Source organism: Passer montanus, unplaced genomic scaffold, assembly GCF_014805655.1.
Source record: "Passer montanus isolate IOZ18808 unplaced genomic scaffold, ASM1480565v1 scaffold41, whole genome shotgun sequence".
In the NCBI taxonomy this organism is placed as follows: Eukaryota; Metazoa; Chordata; class Aves; order Passeriformes; family Passeridae; genus Passer; species Passer montanus.
Window position 1 is genome coordinate 1,941,396 of NW_024368930.1, and position 18,612 is coordinate 1,960,007.

General features: G+C 48.0%; 1 protein-coding gene across 1 annotated transcript in view; it reads right to left on the minus strand.

Moving 5' to 3' along the window:
• BCAS1 (brain enriched myelin associated protein 1) overlaps positions 1 to 18,034 on the minus strand; it is a 37,503-nt gene extending 19,469 nt beyond the window's left edge. Inside the window, exons 1-6 of the mRNA XM_039719116.1 lie at positions 17,896 to 18,034; positions 13,925 to 13,998; positions 13,752 to 13,833; positions 6,413 to 6,930; positions 1,128 to 1,280; positions 582 to 626 (exon numbers count right to left, since the gene is read on the minus strand). Of these exons, the coding sequence (XP_039575050.1) occupies positions 582 to 626; positions 1,128 to 1,280; positions 6,413 to 6,930; positions 13,752 to 13,833; positions 13,925 to 13,993 (867 nt within the window). The 5' untranslated portion in view covers positions 13,994 to 13,998; positions 17,896 to 18,034. The remainder of the gene's footprint in view (positions 1 to 581; positions 627 to 1,127; positions 1,281 to 6,412; positions 6,931 to 13,751; positions 13,834 to 13,924; positions 13,999 to 17,895) is intronic.
• Positions 18,035 to 18,612: the final 578 nt, after the last annotated feature.

The following is an 18,612-nucleotide window of genomic DNA, read 5'->3' on the forward strand; positions in this document are numbered from 1 at the left end:
CAACCAAAAGTGTCACAAATCATCACCAAGCCTGCAGAAAACACAGCAGATTTTGATTGTAACAGATGATACTAAGAATTGCACTGTTTAGTCTCTTGCTTTTCAATTTTTCCAGTGGAAAAATATTTGAAATTTCTTAAAATGATTACATTAGTTACGGAAAAAACCCAACAAAATGAAGAGGAAATCCCTGTGTGAAAAACACCTAATGACCAATGAACAAGGAACTGCCTACCTTGTCTTCAGAATCACTTTTGGCTTCAGCTTTGCTTGGGGAGACCTTAAAGGAATTTGAGAAAAAACAGTCACTCAACCCAGCCTTTCAAAGGATTGAAAAGATAAGCTTGAAATGAAAGTGTCACCAATCATCACCAAGCCTGCAGAAAACACAACAGATTTTGACTGTAACAGATGATATTAAGAATTGCACTGTTTAGCTTCTTCCTTTTCAATTTATCCAGCAGAAAAACATTTGAAATTTCTTAAAATGATTACATTAGTTACGGAAAAAACCCAACAAAATGAAGAGGAAATCCCTGTGTGAAAAACACCTAATGACCAATGAACAAGGAACTGCCTACCTTGTCTTCAGAATCACTTTTGGCTTCAGCTTTGCTTGGGGAGACCTTAAAGGAATTTGAGAAAAAACAGTCACTCAACCCAGCCTTTCAAAGGATTGAAAAGATAAGCTTGAAATCGGCAGGTTTTATTTGCACAAAGGGAAAATACAAATACTGCTTCCCTCAAGTGGGAAAATTGATAATGCAAATATTCCTTGAGAACAACGTAATGGCTACGATGAAAAATGCCTGGAGTGAATATTTACAATTCAAGCTTCTAATCAATTAATAAAAATGAACTTTTAGAGGTGGTACAAAAGGAATATCAAGCAGAAAGTCTTTGAGACAGTTCAAGATCTGTATCTGTGTAGAAGTGGAAGTTTGCAGAGCAGGTGACACTCACTTGATCATTTCAGTGTCCCCCACACCCTCCTCATCCCCCCAGGACAGAGAATGTTTTACATTTATTGACAAATTTTACAGAATTTATACAACTTCTCCACTCCCACAGGGGATTTTTGGAAGCAAGTGAAACCCAAAGAGATGGAAAGGCAAGGCAGAACTCACCAGTGTTTTGAGGAAGCTCATGACTGAGCCCTGTCCTGCAGCTGCCTGGGGACTGTCCTGCTGTGCCTGTGCCCTCCCAGGTGCTGCAGCAGCCGGGCCCTGTTCACCTGCAGAGTCCTGCCCAGGCTCCTCTTGGCTGCACTCATCTATCTCCTAAAAAAGAAAAGGGGGCACAGATTGCTCAGTGCCAGCTTGCCTGATTCCCAGTGGAATGCAGAAGTGGCTTTTGTGACTCGCTGGGAGTCACAACAGCAATTCCAACCATTCCTGCCCAGCCCACGGCAGAACAATCCAGCATTTATCCCTCTCCTTCCCCTCTCTGCTCAGACATGCAGCGCTGCTGCTGCTGCTGGGGGGAACGTTGTTCTCAGCCACAACAAGCACAGGGCGAGCCCCAAACTCCACTTTTGTCTTTTTGTGGAAAATGGGAGCAAACGCTGAGATTCTGGCCCTGCCAGCTCCGTGTCGGAGTGCACCATCCAAAGATGGCTTTGCATTCTCTATTTCGCCATGCCAGGAATCATTTTTATCTATCGAACACCAAAGTGACACACATTAAAAGAAGGGAAAAGGCAACAAATCAAAGTAATTCCTCTTAGCCAGATGGAGCTGCCTCTTCTCTTCATGGAATTACACTTTCCAGAGCCCCAAAAGGTTTTCCAGTGCTCAAGCACTCACAGAAGTAGGTAACATTTAGCTACTTGTTTTCTGTTTAGACACCTTGACAAGGGTCTGCTTCTAAAAAAACACTTCTTGAACCAGTTGTGGAGAGTTTATCACCTCTCACACTGAATTTACCTTCCATTTTGGCCACCTTTGTCTTGAACCTGCACAGGAAAGCTCACGAAAAGTGTTGTGCAGGAGAGAGTGACATCAAAGAATGCCTAAGTGACATCAAAGGTATTTTTCCCTAACAAACCCATTATAGGTCAGCACTTTTTTTAGTGGGAAAAATTAGAATAAAAGCGTTCTAAAGAACCTTTCCCTATGCTGGGTGATTAAAATAGCACAATAATTGTACAATCTGGATTTCTTTATGTCACCAGTGGCAGGAATAGACTTGAAATGCTGTAAGACTTCAGAGGGATCAGGACAGCTGGGCGTGGGGTGGGCAGTGCCAGCAGAACACAGGGAGTTAAAGCAGGCACTGAAATGCCAGAAGGGACCTCAGTGTCATTCCCCACCCACCCAGTTGTGCAAGCTGGCCCAGGAAGCAGCAGGGCACTGCTGGAATGCTCAGCAGGCCCCTGAAGGGTCTCACACAGCACTTTGTGCAGCTGCCAGCCCCAGAGTGGCCCCAGGAACAATCTGTCCCATGCAGGACACGCGTGGCCACGCCAGCCCGGGGTGGCACACACAGAGCTCTGGTGCCATGGAAAATGCTGGCTCTGCTCCAGGTGTTCAAGGGACAACTGAGGCAGCAGGAGGAGGATGTGCTGCTAAACAAAACCGGATTCACAGCCCAAGTGCTTGGTGCCATCACACTCTTTAGAGCTGGATGCTCTCAAGAAAAGAAACAGAGTTAACAATGTTTGGAATTACAGACAAGCCCAAGCCCTGGCCTTGGGGTGCATTTCCACACAGCTGTTTCCAGCACCTCTGGCTGATCCAGGACTGAAGAGAAAGCCACTGCAGATCCTGAGGAGTGGGGCCATCCCAAAATCCCTGAACTCCAACCTCACATCTCAGTTGTGCCCCATCAGATGTGCCCATTTCAACTCCTGTGTTCTGCTGGCACTGCCCACCCCACGCCCAGCTGTCCTGATCCCTCTGACGTGTTACAGCATTACAAGTATATTCCTGCCACTGGTGACATAAAGAAATCCATATTGTACAGCTCAGGTGTGCCCCATCGGATGTGCCCATTCAACTCCTGTGTTCTGCTGGCACTGCCCACCCCACGCCCAGCTGTCCTGATCCCTCTGAAGTCTTAAAGCATTTCAAGTCTATTCCTTCCACTGGTGGCATAAAGAAATCCATATTATACAATTATTGTGCTATTTTAATCACCCAGCACGGGGAAAGGTTCTTTAGAACGCTTTAATTCTAATTTTTCCCACTAAAAATGACCCTGCCCAAGCTGAAGTTGCCCTTGGCTACAGAGAATCACTCCAGTCTGGCTTGGAGAGGGGCTGTGATCCATCCTGTGCTCCCATGGGAATATTCCTGCAGGAAGAGCCCGGGCTGGGGCCATCAGCACAGGAATCAGGCACAGAGAACACTCAGCCCTGCAGGATCACGTCTGCAGAGCCACAAAATCGCCACAAAAGCCTCTGTGGCAGCTCCCTGCTCAAAGGCCTGGGGGTAAATAATGAAAGAAACCCCAGGAGAAACAGAAGATCAGTATTAGGAGTTAATAGATGCTATGTAAATGTTCAATTCATGTCTTTGAGAAGCTAAATTTGGGGGTAATAAACACCTTAAATGTACTGTAGTTTCAGTTCAGTCATCGGGGAAAAAAAAACCCAAACATATCAAAAGAATGTATTCCTGCCAGCACTTTTGTTTGCATGAATCATGGCTCAGTGAAACATTTCAGGCATATAATTTATCTTTTCTTTGGCTTACATAGTAAATGCTTCATGAATTCATGAATTCTGCCCTTGTTTTAATTATGCTGCGCTCTGAATGTAGTTTTGTAGACCACAAAAATAAAGAGTGGCTCAGCAAACACAGAATGTTTGTGCAGCTCTTAAGCTACAACTGTGGAGCCTCTCTCTTACTCACCAGCAACGCTGTTTGTTTTGTCTTGGCACTCAGTGCAGGGAAACTTTGCTTTTAGCATTTACAGATACTACAAGTCATAATCCACAAAGAAAAAAATAGAGAGAGAGAGAAAAAAGAGGAGCTGTTGGCAGCGATATCTTGATTTTTAGTATGATTATTTGGTAACAGTTTGTAGTTACTACAGTAACAGTAATTAAATTAGGCTTGGTCATTCTCCCATCCAGCAGGAGAATTGGAACTTCAGAGGGAACAGAAGGCAACTGTGCTGCAAGGCAGAGCCACAGCCTTTGTTTTAGGGATTGAGTTAAATTTGGCAACACATTGCAGTGTTTAGCTGATGTATTTTCCCCAAAAAAGGTGCTTAACTCCTCTCTGCCCCCACCATATATTCCTTTTCATGTCTGAAAGAACCAAAGACAAAATTATAGCCCAAAAATTCAACTGTATGTTTAAAATTCCTGTCCCTGTGGTCCAGATCTGTCATTTATTTACCCCAATTTTGTGATTCCTCAAAGATGTCCATGGTGCGGCTTTAAGCACACACCTAGGAGATGTGGAGGCGTTTTTGATAACCAGACCTGTCCTCAGGAACGTTCCAAAAAGCTGCAGACACTCCCAGCCAGCCCCAGCACCACCCAGGGCCCAGCTGTGCCTGGGATTTCCAGGTTATTCCCACCAGGCACCTCCAGGATGGGGATGGCTACAAGGGGACTGGAGCAGAACTGCAATCAGGAATTAATGAGAAATCCAGGTGTTATTGATATAATAAAGCTTGATCTGGATGAGCAGTGCTTCCCTGCTTGAACTGGGAGAACGATTTAGATTCCCTTCTTTCCCTGATCATGCTCTCAACAGGACTGTTTGTTCCCAGCAATGTTTAACTCTGAATTTTGGTTAAAACTGCTCCTAAGTGTTTTTTCCTTGGATTTCCACAGCATTCCTTCAGCAGCACCAGCTGTGACCTTCCCCACTCTGTAAATGCAAGCAGTGCTCTTTCCCTGATCATGCTCTGCCTCACCTGAGCTTTCAACAGGACTGTTTGTTCCCAGCAATGTTTAACTCTGAATTTTGGTTAAAACTGCTCCTAAGTGTTTTTTCCTTGGATTTCCACAGCATTCCTTCAGCAGCACCAGCTGTGACCTTCCCCACTCTGTAAATGCAAGCAGTGTCACTGCAGTGAAATATGAAATGAGAATCTGGCATTTGGTGGGAAAAGAGACAATTCCTGCAAGCCACGGGGAGGACTTGTTGTGTGTGATAGTCAAAAATATCTGCAGGAATTTGGGGTGTTGAAAAGCTCCATTCTGAGAGGCTGAACACAGAAGTGCCAGTGTGCCCTGAACAGAGGATTCATTGCAAATTATCCACCCTGCTCTGCTTAGGTGCTGAATGCTTTTATGGGTTCCTTAAATGTGCATCCCGAGCTGCCTGAAACACCAGGGATGGGAGCACTCCTGAGGGGCAGGGGTGAAAAATGTAACAGTTCTTTCTTAAAAATGAACCCTCAGGAAAATACTGAAATGTGTAAATTTATACAAGAAATGTGATCTTCAAATCTAAGAAGGCAAGATAGAGAAGACAAAGATTGAAAAGAAAAGAATTTTGGGGCAACTTGCAATGCTGGCATTGTAAGCAGTGAGTATCCCATGAGGTAAGTTCAACACTACCCAAAGCATCAGTGATCACCATCTTATTTGTAAGCCTGAACTGGCCAATAAAAGCAATTATTAAAGTGGTATTTACACATTGGTTTTCCCCTCCTGTTCCTGACATTAGACCAAGTTTCAATTTGATCACCAATTTCTGCATTCCACCTCTCCATCAGAACTCAGAGTTACGCCATTATTCCCTTTCAGAGGATGGGCTTTTTCTGGAGTTAATTACCTGAAAATTATACCTTTGCTGACAGCAGATCTGGCAGGAAGTGTAAAATCTAAACTCATATTTCAGCTCCTTTGACCAGGGTGCTCTTTAAGATCTGTAGTTTCTTATATCACATCCTCATCCTGTAAAACCATTTCTAATGAACCACTTTTCCTTGACTAAAACATCACAATAAGCTGGAGTACAAAAATCATTGCTGCATATTATTCCTTATTTTGCTGCATAGGGTATCCAGCAACTATTGCTAGATAAGTAGGGCTATTTTAAAAACGACACACCAAAGAACTTTTAGAAACTCATCCAGTGTCAAACTCCAAGGTCCTAAAGCACAAGAAACTGGTTTAGTTTCAGGTATTTCTGCTTTCATTTGCAGCTGGCAGCTGCTCCTCCTGGCAGTTGGAGCTGTGTTGCCCAAACCTTTATTGTAAAAAAGGGAATTATAAATTGAATTAAACTGGAGCTCAGGATTTAGTCATGAGCCAGAGCTTCAGTCCTTGGCCACAGGTTCATCTCCCACACCTCCGTCCTGGAGTGTTACCTGTGGTCATTTCCAGGGCATCACTGATTCATTCCCACCCCACACGGAGTTACCCCCCTCTGCCAATATTCCCAAGAGGTTTCACCAGCCAATAACGAAATTAAAGGCTATTCCATGAATATAATGAAGCACTTGCCTGGCGCAGCGGTTCCCCGTGGGGCGCGCCGGCCGCGATGCTCCCGTTGGGAACGTCCAGCCCCTTCCTTCCCTCCTCAGGGTCCCCTCGCGTCCTTCCCGTGCCCTTCTCCAGCCTGAAGATCCTGTCCAGGAGCGTCACTTGTCTGCCCTTTGGGGCGGCCACATCGTGTCCCTCAGGTGTTCCCGTGAGCTCCGCGTCCTGCGGCGGGGCCTGGCCGGGGTTTTTATGGCTGTCCTCGTGTGGCACAGCTGCCCCGGGCCCCTCCGTGCCCTCACTCGGGCCTTTGTTCAGCCCGGTGGCACCAAGGGTGGCCTCTCCGGGGGCTGCAGCCGCTGCCGGCTCCTCGGAACGCGCTGGCACAGCCCAGGGGAAGGCCAGCAGGGAGCGGGGCCTGGCAGCTGGCAGGGCCCTCCTGGCAGCGCTCCCGCCGCTCTGCCCGCCCGCCCGGGCACCGGGGCCCGGCTCCGCCGAAGGAACGGGAACGTTATCCCGGCCTGCAGGCGCCCTGGCATCCGCTGCAACACAGGGAGAGAGGGAATTACCCACGGGCACCAACACAGGGAGAGAGGGAATTACCCACGGGCACCAACACAGGGAGAGAGAGAATTACCCACAGGCACAGGGCACAGCCATTATCCCGGCCTGCAAGTGCCCTGGCATCCACTGCAACACAGGGAAAGAAGGAATCACCCACGGGCACCAACACAGAGTGAGAGGAATTACCCACGGGCACATTATCCTGGCCTGCAGGAGCCCTGGCATCCGCTGCAACACAGGGAGAGAGGGAATTACCCACGGGCACCAACACAGGGAGAGAGGGAATTACCCATGGGCACATTATCCCAGCCTGCAAGTGCCCTGGCATCCGCTGCAACACAGGGAAAGAAGGAATCACCCACGGGCACCAACACAGAGTGAGAGGAATTACCCACGGGCACATTATCCTGGCCTGCAGGAGCCCTGGCATCCGCTGCAACACAGGGAAAGAAGGAATCACCCACGGGCACCAACACAGAGTGAGAGGAATCACCCATGGGCACCAACACAGGGAGAGAGGGAATTACCCATAGGCACATTATCCCAGCCTGCAGGTGCCCTGGCATCTGCTGCAACACGGGAGAAAGGGAATTACCCACGGGCACAGCCACGTTATCCTGGCCTGCAGGCACCCTCTCATCCGCTGCAACACAGGGAGAGAGGGAATTACCTACGGGCATAGACAGGGAGAGAGGGAATTACCCACGGACACCAACACAGGGAGAGAGGGAATTACCTACGGGCATAGACAGGGAGAGAGGGAATTACCCACGGGCATGGGCACCGCCAGCCTCGGGCACTGTAGGCACGAGCACTCGCGCTGGGATGAGCTGGTCTGAGGGCACACTGGGGACCCCGTGCTGCTGCTCAGCTCCCACAGAGGATTTCTGCCACCCCTCACTGAAATCAGTGCACATTTTACTCTCTGTTCATCCCCAGAGTGGATTTCCACCACCCCTCACTGACATCAGTACAAATTTTACCCTCTGTTCATCCCCAGAGCTGAGTTCTGCCACCCTTCACTGAAGTTAGTGTGAATTTTACCCTCTGCTCATCCCCCGAGCTGATTTCTGCCCCCCTGCAGATCCTCACTGAAATCAGTGTGAATTTACCCCCTGCACAACCCCCTTGCAGTGTCAAAGTCAGACACCAGCCCTGTTTGACACTACTCAGCCCAGTGGACAGCAAATTCAAATCAGTGAGATGCAAAAATTGATATCAATATATCACGTGCTCCTCTGTCAAAGCTCGAGTACCAAAAGGAATGGGAAGCACCAGGACTGATCCCATTTCTGGCTGGCCAAACTCCCAGCAGGGAGTTCTGTGCAGCCAGAACTGATCTCATTCATTTTCCCTCGCCCTGCTGCCTGCTCTCCTCAGTGCAGCTCCTACCTGCACCTCTCCTCTGCCTGTGGGTTATTCTGAGCCTGATTTGAATACTGATAAATCACATCCCAGCCACGTTTCTTATCCTTACATTTCTCTTTACATTTTACATTTCTTCTCTCACAAACTACGGCTCAGAATCACGTTTCCTCCCCCAAAACTCACACAAATCATTCCATGTGTACACATGTTGCCATCACACCTTAGATGCAAAAACCCCTTTTGATTTAAAAATGTATTTTATGGTTTTATAAAACAATGGTGCTTTGATAGCACTGTTGAGGTGAAAATCCCTGGTATGGATTCACAGGAAGGAAAAAGCAGCTCCTGCTTTACACAAGACAAAAGAAAAATAATCTTGCTTGGATCTGTTTTGTGGCTGGGAGGCAGGAGCACAGATGAGGTGTGAAACCCCAATAAAAAAGGGTCGTGTCAGAGGTAAATCTTCCAGCTCCCCCTGAGCTTCAGCTCCTCTTCCCTACTTGGACTGGAATATGGATCCGATTTCCCTGTCAGTCATCAGCACATTTCAAGGATGAATTTAGATGTATTTAATTATAACTGTGGGAAACTGACAGGCTCAAACCGACTTGCTGAATTAGGACGGGAAAATTGTCAGTTTCAATGTAAAATTGAAATAGTTTCAAATTATAATTGTAATAGTCTAGTCAATATTATGCCTTTCACATTTTCTTTTAAGAGAAAGAAAACCCCAGACACCAAAAAAACCTGACTGAAACACACCTTCCACACAGCACAGATCTTCAGTGTGAAATTCTCTGAGATGAGGAAAACAGAACAATTTTAGATCCCAGCTTTCAAAACTTCCCCTTGGCTTTTCACAGCAAAATTCCCCCAAGCTTCCCACCTCCCCAGGGATTCTGGATAATCCCAGAAAACATCAGCAGGCTGATGTGTCTGCATCCATCACTCTGTCCCTGGCAGCTCCAGGGACCCGGGGCACATCCCTGGGAGCTCCAGCAGCAGAGCAGAGCCCAGGGCCCAGCCTGGAGGTTCCTTTTCCACAGCTTTAATGCCATGGCTGAGTGTCCCCACGGGCCCCTGCACCACAGCCCAGGCTGCTCCTGGTGAGCAGGAAGGGGATTTTCCATGAACCCCAGGATCTTTGGGTTGGGAGGGAGCTTGGGGACCACCTCACCCCACCCTGCCACGGCAGGGACACCTCCCACTGCCCCAGGTGCTCCCAGCCCTGCCCAGCCTGGCCTTGGGCACTGCCAGGGATCAGAACAGCCACAGCTGCTCTGGGAATTCTGTGCCAGGGCCTGCCCACCCTCCCAGGGAAGGATTTTTTCCCAATATCCAACCTAACCCTACTCTCTGTCAGTGTGAAGCCATTCCCTGTGCGCTGTCCCTCCATCCCTTGGAAATCCTCTCTCCATCTTTGCTCCTGGCTCCTCCAGGCCACACTGAGCTCACCCCAGAGCTTCTCCTGCCCAGTGAGCAATGCCAGCAGTGCCAGCAGAGCTGCCCCATCCCCTGCCCACCCTGGAGCCTCCTCTGGCCCCTCTCCAGCAGCCTCTGCCCGTGCTGGGGGTGCAGTGGGGCAGTGCTGGAACATGCCAGCAGCACCTCAAAGGACTTCACCCAAACATCTGCCAGCAGCAGAGGCACAGCTGCCACTGTCAGGGCTGTGGTGACAGCAGCCACAGCTGCCCCCAGCACCCCACAGCTGCCAGGACCTGGCTCCCAACCCCTTCTCTTGGATCATTTTTAAGGAGCCTTTTGGTCCCTCTTTTTTGGGCAGAGTGGCCAGAGCTCCTCAGCACAGCCTGTTCTGGCAGGCAAAGATTTCCACTTTCTGGGCATACGTGAATTTTTTTCCACCCTGCATTCTCTTTCTGCTGTTCCTGTAAGGAAGCAGCTCCACTGGCAGGAATCTTTGGGCAGCAATATCCTCCTGTGATACTTCATGAGCACCAGTTTTAGTTTCAATGTCCTGACAGGCACAGCAAAAGTGCAAATTACAGCTACTGCAGCACCTACTGAGATACTCAGCTGGGGCCACTAAGGAGCAGCTGTAGTTTCCTGAGCCTCCTGTAGTAAAGTTAGAAAAAGAACTTCTAATTATAGTTGGAAACTTGGGAAGGAAGCAAAAATCAAAAACCCTTCCCCAGCTAAAGAAAGGAGAAACAATATCCATAGGAAAATAATTGTAAGAGATGCTGAACTCCTGCTTTATGTAACAGATAACAAATGAACCACAGGAAAACTGGCTTTGGCTCAAAACTGGGGATATAAGCTCAGCTCTAAGAAAACCAGCTCAGCAAGTAGCAGCTCAGGAACCTATGGGGCTCCTTTTATCTCAGATGATCATGGAAGGAATGGGAGCCCTGGCAAATGTCACTGCCTGGGCTCTGCTGTGTGTGTGTTGTGTCAGGAGAGCTGCAGCTGCTCCAAGGAAATTCTGCTCAGCCAGAGGCAGAGCAGATCCCACCAGTGCTGGCCTGCACTCAACAGGCACAGCAAACTGAGGAGAAAAGCCTTGAAATTCCAGTATTTGGGTGAAAAGTGTGAGTTATTTTTGTTTTTAAATACACACAAATGACATTTTTTCCCCAGACTTATTCCTCAATCTGGAGGCAGAATTGCAAAGATAAGCAAAACCCCCCAAATTCTAGGCCAGGTCTTTGAGCAGATCAAAGCTGCTCGTTGTGACTGAGATTAAAAGCTGCTCTGAGATGAAAATCAATACTCAATTTACAGACTGCATTTCAGACTACTCCTGCTCGGGCATTTGCCTTTCAACTCTTTAACAAAAGACAGTCACGCTCCAGAAGATTTGTCTCTCTTTCCCCTTCCCTTCATCAGGGCGTGTTAAAAAGGAAATTTTGTGGATACACAAAGTCCCTCTTCTCTAAGAACACATTTTTTGCCTGGAATTTGGCAAATTAAACCAACATTTTTTTCCTTGACTTAGTAAAAAAATAGAGAAGATCAATGGTTAATGCAATATCACAGAACCATGGAATGGTTTGGGTTGGAAGGGTCCTTAAATCTCATCCCATTCCTCTCTTTTGAGCTAAAGCCAGCCACAAACAAATATTTTGCTTAGCCATGGAATTAGAGCCACATGGCACTTTTTTTCTCCCCTGGTGTTCAGAAAATCGTGGACAAAATATTTTAATGGCCATGAAGAAACCATTAAGGGCTACAAGGCAACACTTGGCACTGGGAATTCCAGCAGGGCAGCACAGGCTACAACAGCCCTGAATGAATTTCTGCAGCAAACACTAATCCAAAATAAAACATTGCCCCTGCCTTTTAAAAGATAAAGAACTCACTAGTATCTTTTTGCCATCTTGCTCCACCATTCCATGCAAATTTTTTTTTTTTTTTTGCTCCAGGAATCATCTTGTTTCACTAATTTAACTCACATTGTTATTTACCCGCAGATTTCCAGAAATTAATGGAAATAGGGGTGGAGGACTCAGCAGCAAGAATAGCAACGCTCATTCTCTAAAAGCATCCCTGAAATATTTCACATTTCAGGCCTTACAGGCACAGGAGCTGCTGCAGTCAGGATTTCTGCTGGGTTCTGCCTGCTAGCAGGATTTGCTGAATGGGATTTGCCCTCTGGGACAAAGGAGCTGCATCTTCACTCAACCTTTCTCCTTTACAATGTTTTAAACTCTTTTGTAATTCTTTTTAGGAGCAGGTCGTTGTTTCAATCTGCATGCAGTTACCACCCAAGCCCACAGGAACTGTTCGTTTTGTCCTCCTGCTGCATTTCTGCTCTGTGCAGCACAAACCAGAGACAGAAAATCCCAGTTCCAACCTCCCCCCCTTCACCTGTTGCTCACCAAGTGGTTTTATTACAGAAAGTACAAAAAGGTTCCCTTTTTTCGGCTCTGGCTCCCCCCAAAATCCTCACTCTATGCCCCAAAAATGCTATTTATTGGAGTATTTCATTTTAGAAATACTACCAACTATGTTTCCCTATTAATACATTCTATCACTTGTATTTCTCCAAAATGACATTGCACAAAAATGGAGATTTCAATGGTATCTCAGTGACTTTAACTGCTTTTCAAAGAGGAAAAAAGTTAAAATACAAGAAATAGCAACACAGGAACGTCTAATTTTTCAACTTGCTACTTAAACTGATTTAGCAGTTACATTAATTAGGTAATCCATTTAAGTAAAGCAGTCCCATATGCTTCATTTTACGTATGAGGAATAAAATGTACATGCATTTTCTAGGACTTCAGGCAGTGAAAATCATCTGGCTTTTATTTCCTCCTCAGAACTCTGCTGGTTTACACCAGAAAAAAGCACACAGAGAGAGGTTTTGCTGGTAGGCAACTGCTGAAAGTGACTTATGGTGGGCTGGCACTGGGAAATTTGGGCCATGGAGCAGATTTTGAGCTGTTATCACATCCATCTGCATTTCCCCACACCAGCCTTTGATTATTTTTACCGAAATTTAGATTTTTCAAGTGCCTGTGACAGACTGAGAGGGTTCTCTTAACAACAAATCATGAAGTGTTTTTCTCAGCACGGAATTATAAAGTATTCTCTTTGCTGATAAGATTGAAGAGGAATTGTTGGGTTTTATTTCTTCTGAAAAGAAAAAGTTTCTTTTCTTTTCAGAATAAATACCAACGAGCGGCTGAACCTCAGAGCTGTGGATGGGGTGCTGCTGCTGCTCAGAAAGGCTCCGAAGCCAGCAAGGGGTGGAAGGAGGAATTAAGGAGGGGTGAAAAGCAAGAAGAGCCACGTGCCTGTGGATGAGACCAACTGCCCTTAAAAATGTGCAGATAACTTCTCAAAACCACTTGGAAACTGTTGTATGTGCAGGGAGGAATGACGAACCTGACTTTTCTAAGACTTTATCACCCTGTGGATAGGAGCACATAGCCAGGACATGGATTTTTATCCTTTCCAACACACGAACTGTTCTCTTCTTGTAAGACATTTCCTGGTGTCCCCCAGAAACCCCAAACCTCTCCAAGAGTCCATAATCCCCCTACACTGCTGCATTTTGTCCTTTCAGAGCCTAAATTCGGCCTCCTTGCAGAAATAATTCCCCCAGGGCTTGTTGGAGACAGGAATTGCCCCAGGAACTCCCCCAGAGCCCGGGCAGAGTTTGTCACAAACTGCCCCAAACAGAGCAGCCCTGCCTGGTGATGCTCCCCACAAAGCCCTCCCCCTGTAAAGCCACTTTTTGGGGCCAGGGCAGAACCAAACCCCAGAGCTCTTAACCAGCACCCAAAGAACTCTGGAAAGAATTCCTTATTTTTCTTTTTGTTGTGTTTCAACTTCGCAGCTTCTGCAGAGCCACATTTCGGGTCAGAGCTGGAACACGGGTCCATCCCCTAATTCAAAGGCATTAATGAATATTTATTGTTCCTTCAGTCCCCGGGGCACTTCCAGCCCCCTTCCCAGCCCCTACCTTCACCATTCACTGCCGGGGGAGGGCTCTGAACAAACACCACAGATCCATTGGTGACACCGTCAGGAGACTCGGAGAGAGGCTGAAATAACAAAGATCGGAGTTTTTAGGGCATCAAAGGGGTGGGAGTTGCACTGGCAGCAGCCAGGGGAGGTGGGAGAGGGGCTGCTCACCTGGTAACTCTTCACTGTGCAGGTGTTGTCATCCTCAGCTTCCTCTGGCACACTCAGGTTATTCCCCATAGCTCCTGTGAGGTGGAGGAGAGAAAAACCCCAAATGACCCTTTCTGTCATTTATATGAACTCTCTAGTTAAGAGACAGCCAATGGGGGCAGGCTGTTAAAACCCCTAAAATCCCACCTGCCCCAACCCCATGGTGCTCAGGGCTCACTGCTGCTCCCCAAAAACAGCACAAACCAACAAACTTTTCTTGTTTGTGGAGGAAAACGGGCTGCAGCCCCACCTGCAGCATCCCTGGGGCTCAGGAGAGAGCAGCAGCACAAGGCTGAAACCTGTGAAGAAATTGCAACAGCTTGTGTGTTTTTGTTTGGTTTTTATTTACTAAAAAGCGGGGAGAAGGAAGAGGCAGCACGGAAAGGCATCACACATGGAGACTCTGAACTGCAGCCTGTGTACGAAGTCACATCAATCTTCTGGGGGTTTGTTTTGGTTTTCTTTTCCTCTTAATTTCAAATACATTTGGGGGCTTTTTTTTTGGTCCCTTCTTTTCTTTTGTCCTTAATTTAGAATACAATTATGTAGCCTCTGATCTTGCTCTGTAAATTCTTTGGGGCCAAACACTCCCCGAAAAACAGTGGAAGAGCAAAGCAGACCCGAGTCAAGAGAGGAGTTCCTGTTGACTTAGGATATAAAAGTGTGTTTGCTGTTAAAGTACCCAAATAAACAACGAGGAGAAAGTCTCCAGCCACACCTGGAGAGAGGGAGGTGCCCAAGGAGAGGAGGCTGGAGCTGTGCTCACCCTGCACAGCCACCACGGCTGCCACAGTTATTATTGCTCTGCTTCACGGTGGGAACCAGGGAAGCTGCACAGAATGGAGGAGAACACCCCCTTTAAATAAATTAGACAAAATTTTAATTGAACCGCCCTAGCTATCAGGGAAAAGAAGGACAGCAGTGGTTTTAGTAAATGACATGGCCCAGGATTGGAATGGGAGAGCAGGGTCAGCTCTCAGCCCCAGCCTGGGTGTGCTCTGACTGCTGAGGGTTTCACTGGGGTTTCACTCCTCAGGATGAATCAGAAATCCTGATCTGGGGTGGGAAACACCCAGTGCCTCCCTGTGGAAGCACAAAGTCCTCCTGCCCTTGCCCTGTGACTGTTTCCCTGCAGCTTCCAGGGTTATCCCACGGCAGGAGAAGAAATCAAGATCAGAACCCAGGCTCGACGGTAAATTCAGTGTCTGCTCCAGTCTGGAGGGTTTGTTTTGCCCTGCACTCCCAAGGCCTGGTCTGTGCCAGGGCACAGCCCAGGCACAGGATGGAATATCTGCAGGTTTGCTTCCTTTCCCACACGTGCTGTAAAATCTGTGTGTGAGAGAGAGGCAAATTCCTCTCTTTTAAAAAATAATTTCAATGATTTGTAGCTGATTCTCAGCCCCTGAAGCTTCCTGTTGATGCAGATTTCCTCACTCCAGGTGAGGTTCTGGAGCTGATGCAGAGCAGGGACCACAGGCTCTGATCTCTGGCAGATTTTGCTCCAGGGGAGCTCCTAAAATCCAGTTTATAATTCTGAAATAAAACACACACAGCGGCCATGTGGAATTTCAAAACACTTCCACTCACAGGAACTCTCTCAAGGAAAGATGGAGATGAACAGGAGGAGTTTTTTGCTAAAAACAGGAAAATTTGCTATAGAGTCCCAAATGTGATCCCAAAATACCAAACTCTGTTCTGTGCTGTGCACATGGAGAGGATGGAGCTGTGGCTCTTCTGGATCCCTGGCAGTGCCCAAGGCCAGGCTGGAGCAGCCTGGGACAGTGGAGGGTGTCCCTGTCCTGGCAGGGGTGGGACAGGATGGGCTTTAAGGTCCCTTCCACCCCAAACCCCTCCACGATTTAGAAAACATCCAATAAATACCACGCTCGTTATTTATTCTGAAAAGAAAACTTCTGCCCTGTTTTACAGAAAAATGACAGGTCACTGCCACCTACAGACAAATGTGAGCAGCAGCAGTGACGATCCAAACTCGCAGATGAATCAGAGCTGCTGTCACAGCTCTGTCCTGGTGCCAGCACAGCTCCAGCCAGCTCTTGACTGTCCCCTGAGCTCCAGAGCTGAGCAAACAGCAGCTCCACCTGGCATTCCCATGGAATGGTTTTGCTTTTCCCAGAGTGCTCAGGCCTCTGTTGATGTGCTCAGATCTGTTTTTCTCTCATTTGATACAGCGAGGTTTAAAGCTGGAGTTATTCAGTGTGAAGGCAAATAAAGGGAAATAAAGGAGCTCTCACGATGTGTTTGTGGAGTAGATAATGATGGAATTGCAGCAGAGCCTTGGAGATCACCCAGCCCCTGCCCAGGCAGGGCCACTGGGGCAGGTGACACAGGAACTCAGCCAGGTGGGTTTGGGGTGGCTCCAGAGGGAGCTCCACACCCTCCTGGAGCTGTGCCAGGGCTCTGCAGGAAGAACTTCCTCACTCTGTGAGAGAAAATGTCACAACTTTCATGGGAGAAGGTGAATTTGGAGGACTGAGAGGGGAAAAGAGATGATTCTGATACAACAACATTCTTCAAAATGAGAGGGAAGCCCTTAAAAGGCAGGAGGAGCTGCAGTAATTCCTGTCCTGAGGCTTCCTTTCTAGGTACAGGCTTTTCACCAAGTTCCAAGGATATTGTCCTTGTGGGGGCTCCCTCAGGCCAGCTGGAATCCAGCCTGACTGGTTCCAAAAGGAACATGAACTGCCAGCCTCTACAGCTCTGAAACAATCCCTTTCCCAAATTATGCCTCACTGCTTCCATTGTAATGCAGAAAATAATGCAAAAGGAAAATGATTGTATTTTTAATTGGTTTTAATGTTATGTGCACCATAGTGTGCCAAGTTCAAGGCTTGGGAAAATCCTCCTTTTTCACTCTCTCTCTCAAAAATCATTGGTTTGGTCCTGGCAGAATGATAGAAACTTTGAAAGTATGAGAGAAAATTATAGCAAAATCTATGATCTGCTGTGTGCTGCCAAAGGCAGCCAAGCCTCCCTTCCCTGATGTATTGACCAGCCTGGAATATTGCAATCACCCGTGTCCATCAGTGCCAGAAGTCCACAATTAACTCCTCACTAAAACTTACCATATGCTGCATTTAAACACCACAGAAAAGAATCAATTTCCCTGCCCTTGGAACCCAGCTGAGCTTGAGGACTTGGCCACATCCAGGTGGAAAAGCAGAATTTTCAGCTCTGATTGACGTGGAGCGAGGAAAGGGCTGATAAAAGCACAGAGATCAGAAATTCTGCTTACCTTGAGAGCAGCTCTGCCTCGTCCTGCAGGGAGAGGACACGGGGTGGGGATGGGGAGCAGGGCCAGGTGGGCAGGAGCTGTGGGCACACAGGGGACAGCAGCAGGGACAGCAGCAGGGACAGCCCAGGGGAGGGCTGCCTGAGTCACCTACAGCAAACAAGGAACACCCAGGAGCAGCCAGGATCCAGCCTGGCAGGGGCTGGGCATGCAGGACATGCTGGCTTACAGTCCCCAAGGCTCTTGGGACAGTTTTCATACAATTCTTTCAGCCACTCCACGCTGGAGCCAAGTGGGAGAAGCAAAAATAGTTCAAACATTCACGCCCTGGGCTCCCAGGGAGGGGACAGCTCCACAATGCCACCAGGGGAGCAGCCAGTCCCAGTGTGGCAGGGGAAAGGCTCTGCTCCCATTCTGCAGGAAAAGCCAGGGCACTGCAGGGGGAAAGGCAGAGCAGGTGCTTTAAACCCCAAATAAAGAAAATGAGACTTGCAGAAGCTCCCAAGATCCTTGGGCAGGAGAGCACAGACAGGACTGCTGGAGCAGAGCAGCAAAAAGCAAATTAAAAAATGCTTTTGTGAGAGCAAAACCCAGGAAAAGCCAAACCAGCGGAGCAGAGCTGCACATTAGGGAAGGAAGGAGATGAAGGATAGGAAGGATCTGAAGGATCTGAAGGAGTTACCTGGGGAGAGGGGCCGGGACAGCCTCTGGGAGCTGGAGCTGGTCCAGGTGAGGTGCTGCTCACCCAGCCCTGACTGCTGTGCCACTGTCCTTATCCCTGTCCCTGCTGTGCCCACAGTCAGCCAGGGAGTGCTCACAAACACTGGGTGCAAACACAGCCAGGGTGGAGCAGCCCGTGCCCCTCCCCAGGTGTTTTCTGCTCTCTGGCCACCAAACCTGCTCCAAGGCACTCGTGGATCCCTGGCCCTGGGGCAGCCCCTCACCACCCTGCTGTGGGAATGGTGACGTTGTGCTGGACACCCACAACCCCCTTCCCAATGCGGGCTTTCCCCAAAATGCAGAAAAAATACAAAGTTCTGTTACTGGCAAAGTTAATTTGCTGGTTTTTTTGACTGTTTGTTGTGTCAACGATGGTTCCCAATGTCCCTGCAGAATGTGCAGCCTGGGTGGTTCTGATCCCAATCCCCCTGTAGGATGTGCAGTCTGGGTGGTTCTGATCCCAATCCCCCTGTAGGATGTGCAGCCTGACAAAGTGCTGCTGTTTTAAAGCCATTTCAACTCGTTAATATTCTTTCCCAGCAATTTCAAAGCCATCCCATGCTTTCATCAAGGACAGACCTGAGTGGCACACGTTGAGTTTTTGTTTTGCCAAACTGGGAATTATTTAGCTGGGTGGCACCCACAGAAAATCTGCTGCAAAGCACAGGAAACTGTGCTG